Source organism: Siphateles boraxobius, unplaced genomic scaffold (assembly GCF_051911475.1).
Source record: "Siphateles boraxobius isolate OS27281-9 unplaced genomic scaffold, OSU_SipBor_1 25, whole genome shotgun sequence".
NCBI classification, from domain to species: Eukaryota; Metazoa; Chordata; class Actinopteri; order Cypriniformes; family Leuciscidae; genus Siphateles; species Siphateles boraxobius.
Genome location: NW_027508866.1, coordinates 18,091,617 through 18,110,338, shown reverse-complemented (window position 1 = coordinate 18,110,338; position 18,722 = coordinate 18,091,617). Strand labels below are relative to the sequence as shown.

The following is an 18,722-nucleotide window of genomic DNA, read 5'->3' as shown; positions in this document are numbered from 1 at the left end:
TCGCCAAATAAGGCCAGAGGGCGGGGTTTATTGTTTGACGCCACCATCAACTGAAGACGGCCCCGCCCTCACAGTCCGATGATATATGTCTTGCGTGGACAAGCAGGAACTCATCATCTAAAGCCGGCTAAAAGCGGTTTATTAGGATTTTTTTATTTATTTAATCAAGGACTCAAAGCAATCGTCAGTGTCTTGTTTGTCGCTTTAAGATCTGAATTTACTTTATTCACCCGACGTTAGTGCTTAAGAAAGAGCGAGAGCATTTATTGTATCTACCCCCGCGCGCGCGGAAAGCGTCTACGGGAAGTTGACTGGGCGGGCTACTGTGTCAAAATATCTAAATCGATTTCTTCGACAATTTTCTTTGACTGGTGAGTACAAAATATTTTTTATTATTCTAGCTAGTACTTAGTGGTATTTGTCGTACTTTGTCGTCGACGTTTTTTCCCTTTGCTAATTTGTGAACGGTTAGAATGAGCGCGAGCTCCTGGCTTTGTCAGCTGACTCGCTGTGATCGAATGTGGAAAAAATACACACGTCTATTTACCATTAGTAATTGAAACGGTGTCACTGATATATGTTGTTTATATGTATGCAATATTTATTTTGTTGTTAGTTTGGTATGTTTTAATGAAGTACTTATGATTTATAACATAACAGTAGCTTTATGTGGGTGTGAATGAATGACGACACGTGTAGTGCGGAGAGGACACCCGGCGCGCACAGAAAAGATGAATTTCGCCTTGTTAAACTAAAAAGCCGTTTCAAATTCGTTTATTTCACTAGTGTACCATTTTATTGTCATGTTTATATCAGTGAATCTAAAACGGGTTGAAAGCTGACGATTTAGGGTCCGTCCGTGAGTGATTTGTTTCCTCAAGCTAACGTTAGCGAGGAAGTGCGTGTCTAGCGCGAGCGGAGAGAACTGGCTGAAACAGCCCTACAGTGACAGTCAAACGCATTTCGTGATTTTATTTTCTGCGTTTTCTTTACCAATAAAGGCTGCATTGCAGTAATGTGCTGGAAAGCCACATGACACGGATGCGCTGGCAGCTTAATTTAAATGCAAGTTGCTGTTTGTTGTCACAATGCTTAAAATATGAATCAAAGTGTTGCATCCTCGGGCATGTTAAACAAGATCGGCTTTTTAGTGCTACATTTTCTTACTTTGAATGTTTTGACTTAATGATTGTAGCCAAAAAGCCATATTAACATTGTATTTAGTTCATGCATAGTTAGATGCCATATATTTTCAAAGGTTTTTGTTGAATGATCATGCATGCATTCATGTTTGTCTGTTCTCGATGCGTTCCCTTTTGTACAGTGAAAGAGTTTTCTAGAAACTTTCAGCTCCCCTCTATGGCGAATAAAGTACTGCTAATGATGCGTTAGGGTGGACTTATGTCCGAGTTCTAGGCCATTTGCAGTGAAATTGTTGCGTAACACGGGAACCTTACCACTTTCTTTTTCTTTTTTTTCCAGGAATGAGCTACCATTCACCCATCGTGTCTGTTGCACAATGGATGTCCTCTCTGTCTGCCTAATTGCCCAAGCCAAAACAAACCGTAACAGATCTAGTCTATTCAGAGGATAGCAATAGGCCCTCACTCCACCCTCTCCCTTAACGATACATATCAGTTTAGAGCAGTGCAGATTCTCTCTCTGGTGTCTGGATTGCTTTGATTTGCTGGTTTAGTAAAGGGCGAAGGTAGGTCTGAGGCAGAAAAACGGATTTAGAAACACTAGTACCTCAATTTTCTGGGGATAAAATATCCAGTGTGCTGCTGCTTTAATTATTTATACATATTTGGTTCTCTTACCTGTAAGATTGTAAAGTAAAAAAAAAAATCCGTATAACTTGAAAACCATCTGGGCACCATGGTATCGACAACTCTGGCCACGATAGCGCTTGTGAGCAGCACCATTGCCGAGTTTGCTCGAATCAATACGGCAGACTATCTATGGCTCTTAATCCTAGGCTTCGTCATAGCGTTTATCCTGGCCTTTTCAGTGGGTGCTAATGATGTCGCCAACTCGTTTGGTACGGCAGTGGGTTCAGGTGTAGTTACCCTTAGGCAGGCCTGTATTCTTGCTACTATCTTTGAGACTGTGGGCTCTGTGCTGCTTGGAGCCAAGGTCAGCGAGACCATCCGCAAAGGCATTATCGACGTGACCATGTACAACGGCTCAGAGCATGTGTTGATGGCTGGCTCAGTCAGCGCTATGTTTGGTGAGTAGCTTATGAAGGAGTAGCTTATGAAGTGCTTGTACATCATATGTTATTACTTATTTTTATATACGCAATTTGAGGTTTCTCTTTTTGAGTGTGCTTTTTTCCCCCACCACTCAACAGGCTCTGCTGTGTGGCAGTTGGCTGCTTCTTTTCTGAAGCTTCCTATTTCTGGGACCCACTGCATCGTGGGTGCTACCATTGGCTTTTCACTTGTCGCCAAAGGTCAGCAGGGAGTCAGATGGTGGGAGATTCTTAGAATCGGTGAGTCAGCTGCATTCACGAAGACAATCCATTTGTCATATGAACTTGTCAAGATACTGGAGGTGTGTTAGTTTCCTTATAGTTCATTGTTCTTTGTTCCCCTACAGTTGTTTCGTGGTTCCTCTCTCCTCTCCTTTCCGGCATCATGTCTGCCGTTCTTTTCTACTTTGTTCGCAAACTCATTTTACATAAGGTAAATAAAATTATCTTATCTTTCAAACTTGGTCTTAATGAGTACCTTGGATGTAGAATAAGAAGAATATAATATATCACACAAGGTTGGGTGTTGACTAAGAGTGTATTTTGTCCTTTGCAGAAGGATCCAGTGCCCAATGGTCTGAGGGCCCTGCCATTCTTCTACGCTGTTACAATGGGAATCAACCTGTTCTCCATAATGTTTACTGGAGCTCCGTGTGAGTATTTCTGCCCTTTTCATGCCCATTAACATCCTGAGCAGATGCCCAGACTCTGCTAGACTGTGTTTACAGTGCATAAGGCAAGGCTGTGTTTAACCAGTGTGCTCTGGAGAACTCTGTGGAGCACTCATGACATGGACATGTGGTGTCTGTATTCATGACCTCAGAGTTTATTCCTTCTCCATCATAGGAGAGAAAAAAACAGTGGAATAAAGAATTCACGCCCATCAAAACGAACCGTCAGCCTCAGTAGAGAAGCACTACGTTTTTGAGTGCTGCTAACTGTTGAGCTCTGAATAATTTTGCCTTTTTATTTGAAACCTTATTAAATGAGCAACTTTTGCTCCTTTTTGTTTCCCTTTACCTACAGGGCTCAACAATTCAAGAAGTCAACTGGCCTGGGCCATTAAATGAAGGCTACAGGCCAGAGTATGACGTGATATGCAGCCTAGGAGTGTGTACACATGTGCACTCCAGGCGGGTGCTCTTTACGTAGGCACAGCAAGGTGCAGCATACACACATGCACATAGCAGCACACATACATTCTGCCTCAAACACCCTAATGCATCAAGTTTTTGCATATTTGGACAGTCATAGGTATGAGATGCCAGTGTGCTTTCTGACTAAAGTCTCTGTTTAGTACTCAAATATTAGAATAAGATTAAGTTTGTTACAAAACTTAAGTGATAAATCCATTCAGATTATGCCTAATGGTTTTCATCTGATACATGGAGTTTCTAATGACTTTAAAGATTTATAGTCTCTCAAAATTAAAAGTCTGTCCTCTAGAGCCCACTTAATAATTGCAATATCACTTCAGGACCCTGAATCAATTAGAATGAGGTTTCTCATCAGTCAAATTCATAGCTGAGTTGTCTGAAAGCATCAGGACAAGGACATGTATCCTCTCATAGTCAATTCAGGTCAATATAGTAATAGAGCCATCTTAACATAGGGTTATCTTGATCTGTAGCCACACTGCTGTTGGATTAGCTTTAAAGGCAGCAGATCACCAGACACCGTCTTAACTCCTCCCTCTCTCAACCTGTTTAAGGCTGTTCACGCAAGTTCAGTTGTTACAGAGCTTCTCCCAGGACAGGACAATACCAGCCCTCGCCGGGGGGGGGGGGGGGGGGGGGGGGGGTGTCATGCGGCATGTCATGAATCGTTGATCACCCTCCTTTGTGTTCTAAAGGGTGCTGAATGCAGGTGCACTTGACCTGTAAAAATTCAGTCAGAACGTGACTAGGTGGAGTTTCCTTGAAGCAGTATATTTGCACTGGTACTTGGTACTCCCTGTTCTTCTGGTTTTACTTTAACTGTTTCTGAAATATGAGGATGACAACTCATTCCAACGCACATTCATCTAGTCACTGGACCTTTTCTAATAAACCCCCTTTCCCTAACATGGTGCTGTAACCCACCCCCAATTTCAGCACACAGACATGCGGTCATTCAGCCTGGAAAGTTCTGCCCGTGCAAAATACAGATGACACACAAACCCTGTTTTTGTTTTTAATGCCTGCAGCCCTCAGCATTTGAAACCGAAGTAGGCAAACAATTATTTGTTTGTTTTATTTGTTTGAATTATTACTTTCAGTTAGTCAGCTAGTTCTCAAAATGACTACATTTAAAAGCTGGAATAAACTACATGACTTTTGTCCTAATTTGCAATCTGGAGGAGTTGGCACTAATTGCCAAACGTCGGATGGTAGATAATGTAAACAATGATCAGTCATGATTGTGTGATATGACTTTTTGCTGAATTAAAAATTTAGTAACAAAGCTACAAAAATGACTCGGATAGGGACCATGCGCATTAAAAAGAATTCCTGAACTTCTGTCAAGATTAAAAAAAAGAGTACAAAAAAACAACACTTTTTAATGTGTTTTTCTTTGTTTATCTTCGATTCTTCAACAAGAACCACCATACAATCAAATAACAACAAAGCCTGTCATTTCTTCTTAAGAAAAAAAAAATCCTGAAGTTCTTTAGAAATTATCAGAAAACGTAAGAATTTTTTCAAGAATTGCACTTCGAATTCCTTTACGAATTCCTTACAATTTGTCTTTAGAAATTTCTTTAGAAGATTTTTGTGAATCCGGCCCCTGGTTGTGAATGATCCTCAGTCGTTTATGCCTAATTTGTATTATGCCTAATTTTTCTCTGCAACTAAGTGTATGATGCCTAATGTTTAAAATCTTTTCAGATTTTAAAAGTTGTGTAGTTTCAGGCATTAACTTATTAATCGGTATTCTTAATTTAATAATGAGGGCCATAATGATTGGCTACACCCTCCCGCCCCCAGTGCGTCTATGCTTGTTTTCCGGTCTGCTTCTTCTTTGGAAAAACAGACAGTGGGGTGTTTTGGTTGCCCTGGGGATATAAAGCAAACAAGAAATGCAGCAATAACAGACTTTGTGGATTTGAAATGGAATGTTTTTATATTTGCCCAGACTTAGTCCGCATGACTCAAAACAGTTTACGGTGTCAAAAAGAACGTTTTGTATGAAGCACCAGATTCATTTGCGGATGCCAGACTTAGTGGCATGGGTAAAAAAAAAAAAAACTGGGTCTGTCTCCACACCAAATATTCTGGTAGAGTTAGAATATCACGACACCATTTATTTCATGTCTGTTAATTATCAAAAACTGTGTAACTTTTGCAATGAGACACACGGCAGTCAAATACCACAATTGGCATAAACACCAGTTCCCAGCCCACAATGACTCATAAACCATCATCAACACGTCACCAGGATGAGGTATAGTGCTTGAACGTGTCTGGAAAAACAACTCGTGTTATTGTGTAATAAAGGCCATGGGATAGCAGATTTTATTGTGAGGCAAAGCAGGAAATGAATCCACTTCCATTCATTCATCCCACTGTATGGTTGTGGCCTGGCTGCTCCCCTTTTGTGGGAGATTGTTATTCAAACTACGTCGATGCAAGCATGAATGCATTCCCTGCCTAACCACATGCACAGGGCTGCATTTCTCACACACAGAGCAGGATCTGTACAAGTCGGCCATAAGTGATAACTGGGCCCCATTTGTCGTCCTTTCTCTTATTTCCATCATTCACCCCCTCACTTCTGCTGGCCACACCTATTCTGTCCCTTTAGATGCTGCTAAGTCATGTTAGAAAGTTCATCTGTTCCTCCCTTATGTACCTCAGTGCTCTCTCTAAAGAATGTGACTCTTCTCTTTGAATCTTGTCTCCTGAGATTGAACTGGAGTTGCATAACCAAAGCACACAGCGTCACTGCATGCCCTGCAGTAGTACGTGCCTGTGGCAAGGCACGGGAATTTATGCCCCACTACTCCCTGTCCTCTTATCTCTAAACCTCTCTTTCTGTTTATTTTTCACATGCCTGCTCCACCAAACCCTTTTCTTTCCATCTCATTTGGACAAAGTCTTGCACCAAATATTTCCAAAACCTTTTTGGTCCCATGAACTTATGTTGACACATTTCATTGTCTGTGGTTCTGGACCCCATGGGAATTTGTAAATGGCTGACTTGCTCAGCCAGCACTCTTTCTTGAACATGCAGCACACATTCTTCATTACCACAGCTAACACCGCAGTCTTGGCTCAGATATAACCTTTCTGCAGGAGTGGTCACATTTTTTTCCCCCCACTCGTCCTCCCAAAGTGGTGGGGGGTGATATCTTGCCGCAGTTGCCTTTTAAGGCACCCGCACTTGTTGAACATGGTATGTTGGCCTTGTGCGCTGTCTTGTCACTGCAACATTTTGCTGCTGTTTGCACTCACATCTCACCTGAAGTGTTATGTAAGAGGACAAGCCTTGCTCTTGCATTCTGAATGCGACAAGGATATTTGACACTTGGTTGCAGCGGTTGTTTTGGTTTGCGTTTCTATGCACTCCTAAACAAGTGGAGCAAGTTAATTTCTAAAACTCTTCATAATAGTCTTCTAACTGAAAATGATAAATGGGAGCCAGTGGCCTAAGTATTATTCTCTGAATATGCATTTCTTTTCTTCGGAAAGGGCATGAAAGCAAATTCTAGATGCAGCGAATCTACTTCTTACATATTCAATATAATATTCAACTCCAACACCATTACTAACAACCGGGACTCCACAATGTCCCTGTCCATTCCCTAATGCTGTTTGTGTTGTTGGTAGCACATGCTGCCTGTTGTCTCAAAAGCACCTTTCCTTTCCTCCCCTCCTCTCCCTCGAAACCCCATTTGGTCCCTTTCCCCCTGTGACTGATGGGATTGCAGTGCTGGGATTCGATAGGCTGGCCTGGTGGGGAGTGCTCCTCATTTCCATCGGCTTTGGCCTGGTCACCGGCATCTTCGTTTGGTTTGTTGTCTGCCCTCGACTCAAGAAGAAGATTGAATGTAAGTAACCATTTTTCAGTTTTGTAATTGTTTATCAGTCCCAAAAGAACTGTCATTACTGGTTGCACAATATCACTTCCACAACACGATTGGGTAACTTAACCAATGCCAAGTAGACTACTGAAAATGTCAGTATTTTTTATTTTGCAGCATTACAGTAAATTTTATTTAAGAAGTACACACTTTAAATCAGAAATTCAGGTCCTATAAAAGTCCGGATAGCAATCTGTGGACATGAGAGATTTATTAGCCTTAGGCCTAGCACCAGTTGTTTGTGAGGATAATACCCTACAGATTATGGCAGTGGACAGGAGTGGATAGTAGTTAGTCACTTAGAAAGACGTTATACTGTTTAAAGGAATGTTCTGGGTTCAATACAAGTTAAGCTCTGTCAACTCTGGATTTCTCTTTGTGTAAATGTTTTGTGTCTGTATGCTTGCGCATGCTGTGCAAAAATACTGAATCTATGCAGAATGGTTTTGTAAGCAGTTTGTAAGCAGTATATATATATATATATATACATATATATAAAATAACATTTCATTTGTGTTGAACCCAAGACTTTCCTGTCGCACAGCTAAAGTTGAAAAATACAGTAATAAGTATCAGTAATGTAACATCTCTGATTTCAATTACAGTTCACAGTAGCAGAAATTTTATGGCAAGCAAATGTTTCCTAATTCCCTAAAAGTCATGTGACAGTCAAAAACACACAAAACATTCTAATACCAACTGCACTTTCAAGAAATACCAGCTTTAGATTAAGACAATCTGTTTGTTGTAATATGGTTCTTTAACACAAACAAACCAAGTCGTTCTAGTGTTGTCTATCTAGAGCTGTATAGTCTGGCTGTTTATTAACAGCCTAATTGGGTCATAGTGATCCACTAATTGGTCTTTGGCTAGTGAAGCGAAATAGCCGTGGTTCAGTTGAGGTGTTGGCGGAAGTAGTCTCGTCGGATTAAGGTGTATGGCTACAGTTTGAGGTGGCTTTTGCTACTAAAATAGAATACAAATGCTTTGACACCACTCGGCTGATCAGTGGACGATGGACCGAGTTATGTCAGACCGTCCTTGAAGTGTAGGGTTATAGTGACAATTTAAACAAACATTTAAGCAGAGTGTTTGCCTCTTAAAGTTTGTAGAATCGAGCGCTCGTGATGGCCATGTGAATTGCCAATGAGTAAAGTCTTATCAGCCTTTGTACGTCTCACAAATGATTGATCAGATTCACCTTTACTGAACTAATTATGGTTCTCTATTAAATGTTAATAACATTAATTATTTGAAAAGACTAAAAGTTTGCATTCCATAAATGATATCAATGATATGTAAATGAAGCAAATAAACTAGGCTGTTCTGTCTTAATTTGTTTTATTTGACCAAAGTTCATTATCTTATCAAGCTACCAGTCAATATTTTAAAATATAGTATGTAAGTTTATTAATATTTATAATAAATATCAGAATAAGGGGTTTTAACCCCCAAGAGGCCAAGGAAGTGTTAAGCGGTCTGTGGAAAAGTTGAGAAACTTTTTATATATATACATGTATACATATACACACACACACACACACACACCAATAAACGTAAATGAATACAAATTTGATTTAAAAAAAATTAGAACATATTTGTTTTTACTTTTTTATTCTTTTGCTAGCAATCGTGGAGCTGACAATCATCTTTAATCTATCTTGTTTGATATACAGGTAAATTAAAGTCTTCCAGTCCCTCTGAGAGTCCTCTGATGGAGAAGAGGGAGCTGCAAGAAGCTCATAGTCCCATCCTGAAACCTGTCCCTGAGGAATCCAGTGCCCTGTCCTCTAACACCCCCTCTTCCCCACCTCCTTCTGAGGAGCGCAAGGTCACCTTTAACATTGGGGATTTAGATGACCCAGATCAAAAAGATTGCAAAGAGTCAGAGACAGGCAATGGTAAGTCTGAGTGTGATGCCTCACATGCCATGCCAATCATAACACGCTTACTGTTTTTGTTGCAGATCAATCATGTATCTATATTCTGTCTTCAGCAGCTCCGAGGACCCACGTTCAATTCACCACCGGCCCCAGTCAGATTCCTAGCAATGGTTACTCTCAGTACCACACAGTTCACAAGGACTCCGGCCTCTACAAGGACCTGCTGCACAAACTCCATCTGGCAAAAGTGGGAGACTGCATGGGGGAGGGTGGCGACCGGCCCATCCGCCGCAACAACAGCTACACCTCCTACACTATGGCCATCATTGGCATGTACGGAGACATCAAGCCCAAAGAAGCTGACTTCCGTGATTCCGAAGATGGAGACAAGGAAAAAGCCAGCACCCAGGAGAAGAAGCGTGTCCGCATGGACAGCTACACAAGTTACTGTAATGCAGTGGCAGAGAATGGTGCATCTGAAGGCCTCGGCGAGGGTGAGGTCACTTTGGAGATCGTTGACGAAGATCCTGGGAGCAGCCGTAGTTCTTTGGAGGAGGATCGAGCCGATGCTGACAGACCTGAGGTGTCGATGCTCTTCCAGTTCCTGCAAATTCTAACCGCCTGTTTTGGCTCCTTTGCTCATGGAGGAAATGATGTCAGGTAATGCAGATGTATTGAACTGTACAGTGCTTAAAATTGTGTTCACAGATTTTAAAACTAAGATTTGAGAATGTCTTATCTCTTTTGCTTTCAGTAATGCAATTGGTCCCTTGGTTGCCCTGTGGCTGGTCTATGAGAGTGGGTCTGTTATATCAAGTGCACCAACTCCGATCTGGTTGCTGCTGTATGGAGGAGTAGGCATCTGTGTCGGTCTGTGGGTCTGGGGCCGTAGAGTCATCCAGACCATGGGCAAGGACCTGACCCCCATTACCCCGTCTAGGTATAAACACACGCCCATGTTGTAATATCAGACAGCACGTGTTGTACAGAGCAAAACCTCCCAATTGGCAGACTTCCCTAAACAGTACTTTTTTAATTTCAGTGGTTTCAGCATCGAGCTCGCCTCAGCCATCACTGTTGTAGTTGCTTCTAACATCGGTCTTCCAGTTTCCACCACTCACTGCAAGGTAAGATGGGCCTATATGCAAAACAAACTGATGCAAAGCAAGTGCTAGACAGAGACTATTTGAATGAGATTGATAACTACAGCTAGTTGTTGAGGGCGTATCATTTTGTCGTTTTCAGGTCGGGTCAGTGGTGTCTGTCGGCTGGCTGCGCTCCAGGAAGGCAGTGGACTGGCGGCTGTTTAGAAACATCTTCATGGCCTGGTTTGTCACTGTGCCCATCTCTGGCCTTATCAGCGCGGCCATCATGGCCGTGTTCACCTACGTCATTCTGTGAGGCCTTAAAAGTCCTCTCTGCCTCCCTCTCTGCTCTCAAGGAGGAACAAGGATCCCCAGAGAGAGGATGAGGGCATGTTTCAACCTTCCCTTCTCTGTCTCGCTCTAATTTCCTCCCTCCTGTCATCCTCGTGATGAGTGGGGGATGAAAAGGCCCCTTTCGATTGAGCCTGTGATTCTGGGTTGCATCATTTTTAGCCTGTATTGATGATTTGTGTGCATTGCAGTGCACCAAGTCACATACCATTGGCCAGGGAAGAAAATGTCTTCATCACTAGAATGGTTGCCATTTAAATTCCCTCTTGTACATATGTTAAATCACAAGTTTTTTTTGTTTTTTTAATGTAATTATGTACATAACTAAAGTTTTTTTTTAAAGGTAAAACAACAAATACAATGCAGTATTAGCTAGCCTTCCTTTGACATGCATTTTTCATTACTTTGTCATTTGATTTCCGTAGAAAATATATATATTTTTTTTTCGGTGTGAAGAATTTAGGGAAGAGCAATGGAGTTCTGTTTTCCTTCAATACATTCGGTAAGCATGAGTTTTCGACTTTTTCTTAAGCAGGCCTGACTTAACTCACAAATAGAGCCTTATGACTCACATTTTTAGTCTTGTGAGGGTTAATTTGCAAAGGAAATTGGTCGCTCACATCATGTTCCTTAATAAAATTTCAGTGCCCTTTTCCAGATGTCTTGATCTATTTTTAGTTATTTTGTAGGTTACACTACAAAACAAGCCTCTTGGTAAACTACGCAGTCTGCAGAAATGTGTAGTCCAGCCGTTCTGTTATCGTTCTTTTAGTCCTCTTTTTTTCATTAATGGGTTCCTGAATATCAAACACCACTGTAATTGAGCTGTTAATATTTGCTCTGCTTTGCCCAGCATCAAATAACTATAACGGACCAACCTGTACTTGGAGATGCAGTTAAACATCCCAGCAGCTACTGCTAAGATTCAGCTTTTCCTTAAAGCACAGAATGTGCAGACTAAACTCTGCTGTAGTTGGTATGCTATTGGCGACTCTCTCTTAAATGCAGCGCGTCCTCGAATGTTTGCTGTAGACAATTGAACTCCATACGGTGGATTTTGGCCCTTTGTGTTCAGTCACCATGGCTGTTGGTTGAAGTGTTACTAAGATACCCAAACTCCCGTATTACCAGTGTAAGGCTGGCCAGGGGCCAAAAGATCCGTCTTTGGAAATTTAAGTTTTTATATATATAAACTCCCCTGCAAAAATGGACCTCTTTATGTTTAAAACAACCAATACGCCTCTCTTCCTTTGAGTGAATTACATTAATGCATTGCTGTGGTGCTCAATATCTGACACAGTGAATTGAACTTTGATGAAGTGACTGAAGTTTACTAGCGCTTGATTTGAGACCATTGGTGTGTCTGTAAAACTAGATGGCATCCAGTTGAATGGTGTAGCTCATCTGCTCCAGCCTTCTCAAAGACCTACTGTAGTGCTTGAATGTATACCAATACAAACATATGTATATATTTTACAAACCCTACAGCACAACTATGACTTGCCCAATTTATTAGATAGGTGTGGGACAGTGGTGTTAAATGGTTTGGTATGAAGGTACCAGTGGTGTAGAAAGATCCCAGCATTCCTTGACTGGAGGTGAGGATCTGCATTGCTGTGGAGCCATTTGTGATTGGTTATTTGGTTATAAACTCAACACATTTAGACCTTACGTAGTTGCCTTAAGGATTGATCTTTTTTTTTTTTTTACCAAAGAGGGAAAAAAAACATGTTTTATTTTGTATATTGCGCTTTGGGGTTTAAAGATTAAAATGTCTTTTTGATTATCACCTGTCTTTGCCTGTTTAATTTCACCAGTGAATGAGATCACATTTCTTCTGCCATATTTATGCTGATAGTTTTATACTTTTGTTTGTTTGTTTCTCATTCAGTTTACTATTCCCCCACCCCATCCCATGCTAAGATTCGAAAGTGTTGAAGTCGACATGAAATTAAAATCAAATGCAATTGTTACTGATCTCCTGCTGTGAATTATTCTTAGTATAGATAAGTATACTTTACTTTTTTTTATAACTCTACATCAATATTTCTAGATGCCTAATTTTGAATTAAGTATACAGTTTCATCTAGTTCTAATGGTATTTTTGGGTATATGCAACTTTGCATCTTTGGTCCAAAAATAAGCTAGGACAATGCAGATGATATAAATAAAGCCCAAATGAGCCCCCGTGGACTGTAGACGGCGCTGGCCTGGATAACCGTCCTAGATATGTTCTCTAACACCACCTACATCGGCTGCCTGTGAGAAGACATGTAATCATGTTATTACACCCACCTGCAGCCTCTCATTTACAAGAAGGCTGGACAACATCAGTGTTTACAGTCTTTATTTAAAAAAAACTGATCTTTGAAATTGTGAGTGCAAAAGTACACGCAGTGGCTTTTGTCCAGGTAGTACACAGGTTAGCAATTTTGCATTTCAGACATTCAGGTTTAAAAGATATTACATAAATTTCACACACACTAGCATTCTTCGTAATCTTCCTCAATGAGATCCTCTAGAAAGAAAGGTCACATTGAGAAAATTTTTTTTATTGTTTAATTTAATTTGTCATGTTTTTGACATTTTTTAAGATTCAGCCCTCAACATTGTCTGTATTTGAGTACTATGAAGCTAAACCATTGTTACATATTCTTTAAAATTATTATTTTTTTATTTCATTTGCTGAATGAACAGATTAACAGTGAAAAGAAGTACTGAGAGCGCAAATCTCACCTGTACTTTTCACAGTCTTTTCAACCTGCTTGCTGTGCTCTAGAAAATAACAAGAGGCTATAAAAGAGAACAGGTCAATTATCAAAAGATTGCAAAAATCATCCATTAAATTACTGACAATATATACCACATGCATGAATACAATCATTGTATTTTAATGAAAGGACATATGTTAGACTACTAACTGTTTTTCGTCTTAAATTATGGATACAAATAATGTAACGTGAAGCGTTTACCTGTCTTCTGTTGAGAGGCTGTGCAATAAAAGACATGTGTTACACAACTTTACACTAGCAGTTTACAGCAGCCACACCAATCATAGAAATCAAATAACAGATGAGTTAATAAGACAAAATATAAGCCTATATAATTTACTATATTTTAAATGAATATACTTACTGTCTTCCTCAGAGTCTTTATCTAAATAAACAAAATCACACAACACAACCTGCGGTCAGTTCACGTGATCTTTTTTCAAAGTACAGTCTGCATTGTAAGTGACACACTGTCGCCCTCGTGTGGTGACGAATGGATTTCCGCACGTACCCACGGACTCGTCACTTCCGGATTTCTCTCCTACGTCAAAACAAACATTGCGTAAGTGTTTCGTCACATGTGCCTTAGCACAGTTTGTTACCATAAAAATTTACATAAAGAACAAATAGTTTTTATACCGTCCATTGAAAGACATATGTGTGAAGGGTCTTGATTATTAAATAATTATAAATGTAAATATAAATTATAATATTTTAATATTATTTTATTTAATATTATTTTATAATATTTTATAATTATACATTTAAAATGTTTAAATGTTTTAAATAAACATTAGGACCCTTGTTTAATACACAGCATAAACTATTAGGCCATATCTATGAAATTTAGCTAGTTTTTAAACGCATCCAATGTTTGTATCTCCACCATTATACAGTATTAAACCTTCCTGTATCCAACAGTTAAATCATATGACTATGACATCGTTTTGACACAATCTTTTCAAATTATATTAAGGAACTTCATTATTTCTAACTCATTGTAATGACCAAAAACATTTATTTTTGCACACAACATTGTAAACCTAATATAAAATGAACAAAATAAAACAGCTCATATAATATTTAGTTTGGCATCTTAATGCTTGACAAGCAACATTTTTGCTAATTATATGCCAATTACATTTTTTTCCAGGCCCCATTTGCGTAAAGTGCCATATACATGTATGTTGCAGTGCATTATCTGTCATGTTCTGAATGTATATCTTTCCAGGAAATAAAGTTCTGAAATACTCTTTCTCTTTACCTGTATCCACTGTTAGTGCCTTTGTCTCTCCATCTGTTAGGATTATTCATGGAGTATAAAGTTAGAAAAAAACAGACATATTTGGAAATAAACAAATATGACTATACACCATCATTTGCACTGAATATGTATATATATATATATATATATATATATATATTAATACCATAATACATAATACTATAATTATAACCTGTAATTAAAACCCTCAGAAAAACCTAAAAAAATCTCAAAATTAAAACTTAAAATGTTAAAGCTTTACCAAAAAATATTTTATAATGTCTACATGTGTATCTGTATCCCACAGTCTATGATCTGAATGCATACTGAAGAGAAAAACTCAAGAACTGAGTTTAGGACCCTGCGGGACATCTAATTCGCTCCATATAGAGCTATAAGGCCACCTAGTGGCAAGACTCATGAAAATAATATCATGGTATATATATTTTTTTTCAACAGACACACAAATTGACCCAATGTGTGATATTATGAGCTGATTTGAGCTGGTTATTGCATGTATTGGAGAGTTATTTGGAATTTAAGTTGGAAGAATGGGCTTAAATTATATTATTTATTGATAAAATCTACAACATTTTTAAAGCTGCCTGCACTGCATCATCAATCATATTATGTTCTGCACTGAATGTATATCTTTCCAGGAAATAAAGTTCTGAAAAAGTAATTCCCTTTACCTGTATCAAAGGCTAGTGCCTCTGTCTCTCCATCTGTTAAAGTTTTCAAGACAAATTTGGAAATAAACAAATAGGCTATTTATTTGGACATTTTCAGATGATTTAGATTCTAAAAAAAAAGACCCATCTCTCACCTATATGAGTCGTTTTTATGAGATCTTCTGTCACTGAGCCAAAGAATATTGAGAGTGAGTAAATGGCCCAAAACCAACATCAATTGAAGCATTTGAATCGATCAGCTTTTGACTTCCATATGTGTGTAGGCCTACCGTTCACATGAGCAGCCGCATATTCCGATTCATCTGAGGAAACAGATATACAATGACGTCAGCTCGTGAGAATCTCAGCACTCTGCTGCGATAAGTAAATGTGCGCGAGATTTACAAGAGCCTGTCTGGCAAAAACCATATCAGTGCTGCATGAGTCAGTTACTCTGTCTATATAATATAGGCTATACATATATATATTTTTAGAAGAAACTTTGACCCACCTGGTTGTGTTGTCGTGACGTTCTCTTCATACACTGAGGGCAGACACATTTTTTTAAAAATTTTTTTTTATCTTTGTCAATCTTTGACTGTATGTTGTATTGGAGGGAAAACATGCGAAACAAGCTGAATATAGTTACTTTTCTCTTCGGGGGATTTGTTGCTATCATCGAATTCCAGAGATGCTGAAATCGCTACAAAAACAAAAATGTAAACATAACTATAATTTCTCTCATACACAGGTTTCATATTAGGCTACTACACATGCAGATTATGTACAGAAAATTCTTTTTTAATTTGGCCAGCTAATCCAGTAAGAATAAATGGTTATCAATGACGTAAATTAATTCATACATTAACGTTAACTAAGCACAGATAATTGCAAAGCAAAACAAATGGAAACGATGCAGCTATGTAAATAACTTGGTCAATTACTGCTGATTTAAACCTTGCACATATCCATGGCCTAGTATTCATAACAGAAACAAAATAAAATATTATTATTAATATTATTTAAAATATTATTAAATATTATTATAAATATCATGTATTATATATATGTGTGTGTGTGTGTGTGTGTGTGTGTGTGTGTGTGTGTGTGTGTGTGTGTGTGTGTGTGTGTGTGTGTGTGTGTGTGTGTGTGTATAATGTATATTCAAATAGATATAGGCCTATACATTGTATGTATTAAATTAAAAAACGAGACACGCAGTAAAAAAATATATGATCAATAATTTATGACAGCATATGTTTTTACATTGCTTTAACTCATCAAAGTAAGTTAAGCAATTTCAACTGTTTTTTAAGTTATACAAGATTCAACTAATTTTTCAAAGTCAGTTTAATGTAATTTAAGATTAAATGATTTGATTGATTGTACTTAAAAATTTAAGGCAGCACCTTTATTATTTTTACAGTGCATGTTTGTTCAATACTGGCAATACAACAACAGCAAAAACAGATAAACTAAACAGACACAAATGTTGTTATATTGTAATCTTACCATTGTGGAATCCTGCCACAACAACAAAGAGCATTATGGGTATACCAGTTCTCATCTCGAATGAAGAGTGGATGCCAAATAAGTTGAAACAAAGTGCTAAATTTCAGTGTGCTTTAAATCCCGCCTTTTATATGCTAGCTGGCATCACATGCTCTGGTGGAACAGGCTCGTCTCTGTTTACCTGCCAACAGCTGGATGGCACCCCTCGCCCGACACACAGATGTGGCATTATTCCCTCATTGAATGACTTGTATTGTTGACTTTGTGATCAGACGTAAATTTATTGTGTTCAGTGGTGACTGGTGTGAGAATGTGATAGATGTTAATTTGTGTTTTCAAAAGTAAATGGTCATTTCCTCTCCAAATTGTTGTGCGTTTGGCATCTTAGTAAAGGAAATGATTGTGCTCAGAGATCTGTCACTGCAGTTGGCACATTGGTTTGTTGTGTTTAGAGTGAGATTATGTTTTACACTCTTCTAGAGGAAATGATAAGCATGACCGATGATTACATTAATGTCACACTTTTTCCCATACCATTTTGGAGAAAAGTAACTCTGGGTAAATAAGTTTAAATATTAGCAAGTCACCAACATGATATTTCCAATCTGTTTTGAGATAGCTGCTATGTAGAAATTGTAATTTAACAAAATAATTTTTGAGTACTTCTCACATGTTCTCCAATTAATCACAAACATGATGGTCACATAAAAGTATCCACACTCAGAAACATGAAAAATCACAAACATTATACACACCTGTTTTGCACAGCATGTGTACATCAAGTGTACATTATTTTTTATTAACCTTAGCAGACCGTTTTGACCTTTAAAAGTATTTACAATATATTCCACTTATATTTTGTTATGTAATGGAAATGACATTTAAACAAATCAAATGTGGCTTACAAAAGTTTTTAGGGCCAATTTAGATTTATTTAGCCTTTGTTAATCTAAAAAGAATTAAGAATTTAATGGTAGAACTTTTATTGTTACTTGCCACTTAGATAACTTTAATAAACTTTACCAAAAATCACAATGTTGGTATTCCATTGGTGTGGAGAACCTAAAGGGACACAGTAATGGAAACAAATATATGAGATGTGTGGAAAAGTTATATTTCAATGCTTTCACGTTGAATCACAAATATTTTGCATTCCTCCAAGAACTTTGTGTTTGCTTGCACAATATTTGCGTTCCCCTGAGAAACTGCATGAAAAACATGAGATAGGAGGAAAAATTATATTTCGAAATTTTTCCGATTGCTCGCAAAATGTTAACATTCGCCTGAGAACTACGCGTTCACTTGCAAAACGTTTGTGCTCCCTCGGAAAAATTATTGCGTTCCCCAAGAAACTTTTTACGGAGTCCTTATATACGAAGCCCCTAAAAGGACATTGTGGAAATAAAATATGAGATGGTAGGAAAAATAATAAGTCAATGCTTTTGAGTTCGCTCGCAAAACCTTTGTGTTCCCGCAAGAAACTTTGCGTTCGTTTGCAAAACGTTTGCATTGCCCTGAGAACCTTTCGTTCACTCGCAAAACATTTGCATTCCCCTGAAACTTTGCATTCACTCGAAAAACATTTGCGTTCCCCTGAGAAACTTTGCCTTCCCTCGCAAAATGTGTGATCCCCTGAGAAACTTTGTGTTTGCTCGCAAAACGTTTACGTTCACCCAATAAACTTTGCATTCGCTAGTAAAACGTTAGCATTCCACCAATAAACTGTGTGTTCGCTCCCAAAACTTTTTTTTCCATCACCATGTCCCTTTAGGGGCTGCGTACTGAAATAATCTGTCATATTCCGTGTTCCAGGTATAATGTATTTTGCTGTGTTAACTTTGTTTTAAATATTCCTGGAAAATAAAATAA

General features: G+C 38.5%; 2 protein-coding genes across 4 annotated transcripts; one reads left to right on the top strand and one right to left on the bottom strand.

Moving 5' to 3' along the window:
• Nucleotides 1–42: 42 nt before the first annotated feature.
• On the top strand, nt 43–12,608 carry slc20a1b (solute carrier family 20 member 1b). 2 transcript variants are annotated; one of them, XM_077243018.1, is made up of 11 exons: nt 43–371; nt 1,483–2,230; nt 2,354–2,494; nt 2,602–2,687; nt 2,811–2,907; nt 7,164–7,283; nt 8,993–9,217; nt 9,313–9,859; nt 9,954–10,139; nt 10,242–10,326; nt 10,445–12,608. In XM_077243018.1, exons 2-11 carry the CDS (start codon nt 1,879–1,881, stop codon nt 10,598–10,600), a joined length of 1,995 nt encoding a protein of 664 aa, XP_077099133.1. In that variant the 5' UTR covers nt 43–371; nt 1,483–1,878; the 3' UTR covers nt 10,601–12,608. The 2 variants fall into 2 exon arrangements, with proteins under 2 accessions (XP_077099133.1, XP_077099134.1); XM_077243019.1 differs by having other exon boundaries at nt 55–371; nt 9,316–9,859.
• Nucleotides 12,609–12,965: 357 nt separating this feature from the next.
• On the bottom strand, nt 12,966–16,955 carry LOC143750144 (uncharacterized). Of its 2 annotated transcripts, XM_077243022.1 has the most exons (12): nt 16,854–16,955; nt 15,991–16,044; nt 15,853–15,885; nt 15,632–15,664; nt 15,497–15,529; nt 15,363–15,395; nt 14,671–14,703; nt 13,918–13,947; nt 13,771–13,791; nt 13,608–13,625; nt 13,372–13,410; nt 12,966–13,153 (listed from the first exon to the last, which is right to left on the bottom strand). In XM_077243022.1, the coding sequence occupies exons 1-12, from the start codon at nt 16,906–16,908 to the stop codon at nt 13,119–13,121; spliced, it is 417 nt and encodes a 138-aa protein (XP_077099137.1). In that variant the 5' UTR covers nt 16,909–16,955; the 3' UTR covers nt 12,966–13,118. The 2 variants fall into 2 exon arrangements, with proteins under 2 accessions (XP_077099137.1, XP_077099136.1); XM_077243021.1 differs by lacking the exons at nt 13,608–13,625; nt 13,771–13,791 and having other exon boundaries at nt 13,372–13,428; nt 13,876–13,947.
• Between the last annotated feature and the right edge of the window lie 1,767 nt (nt 16,956–18,722).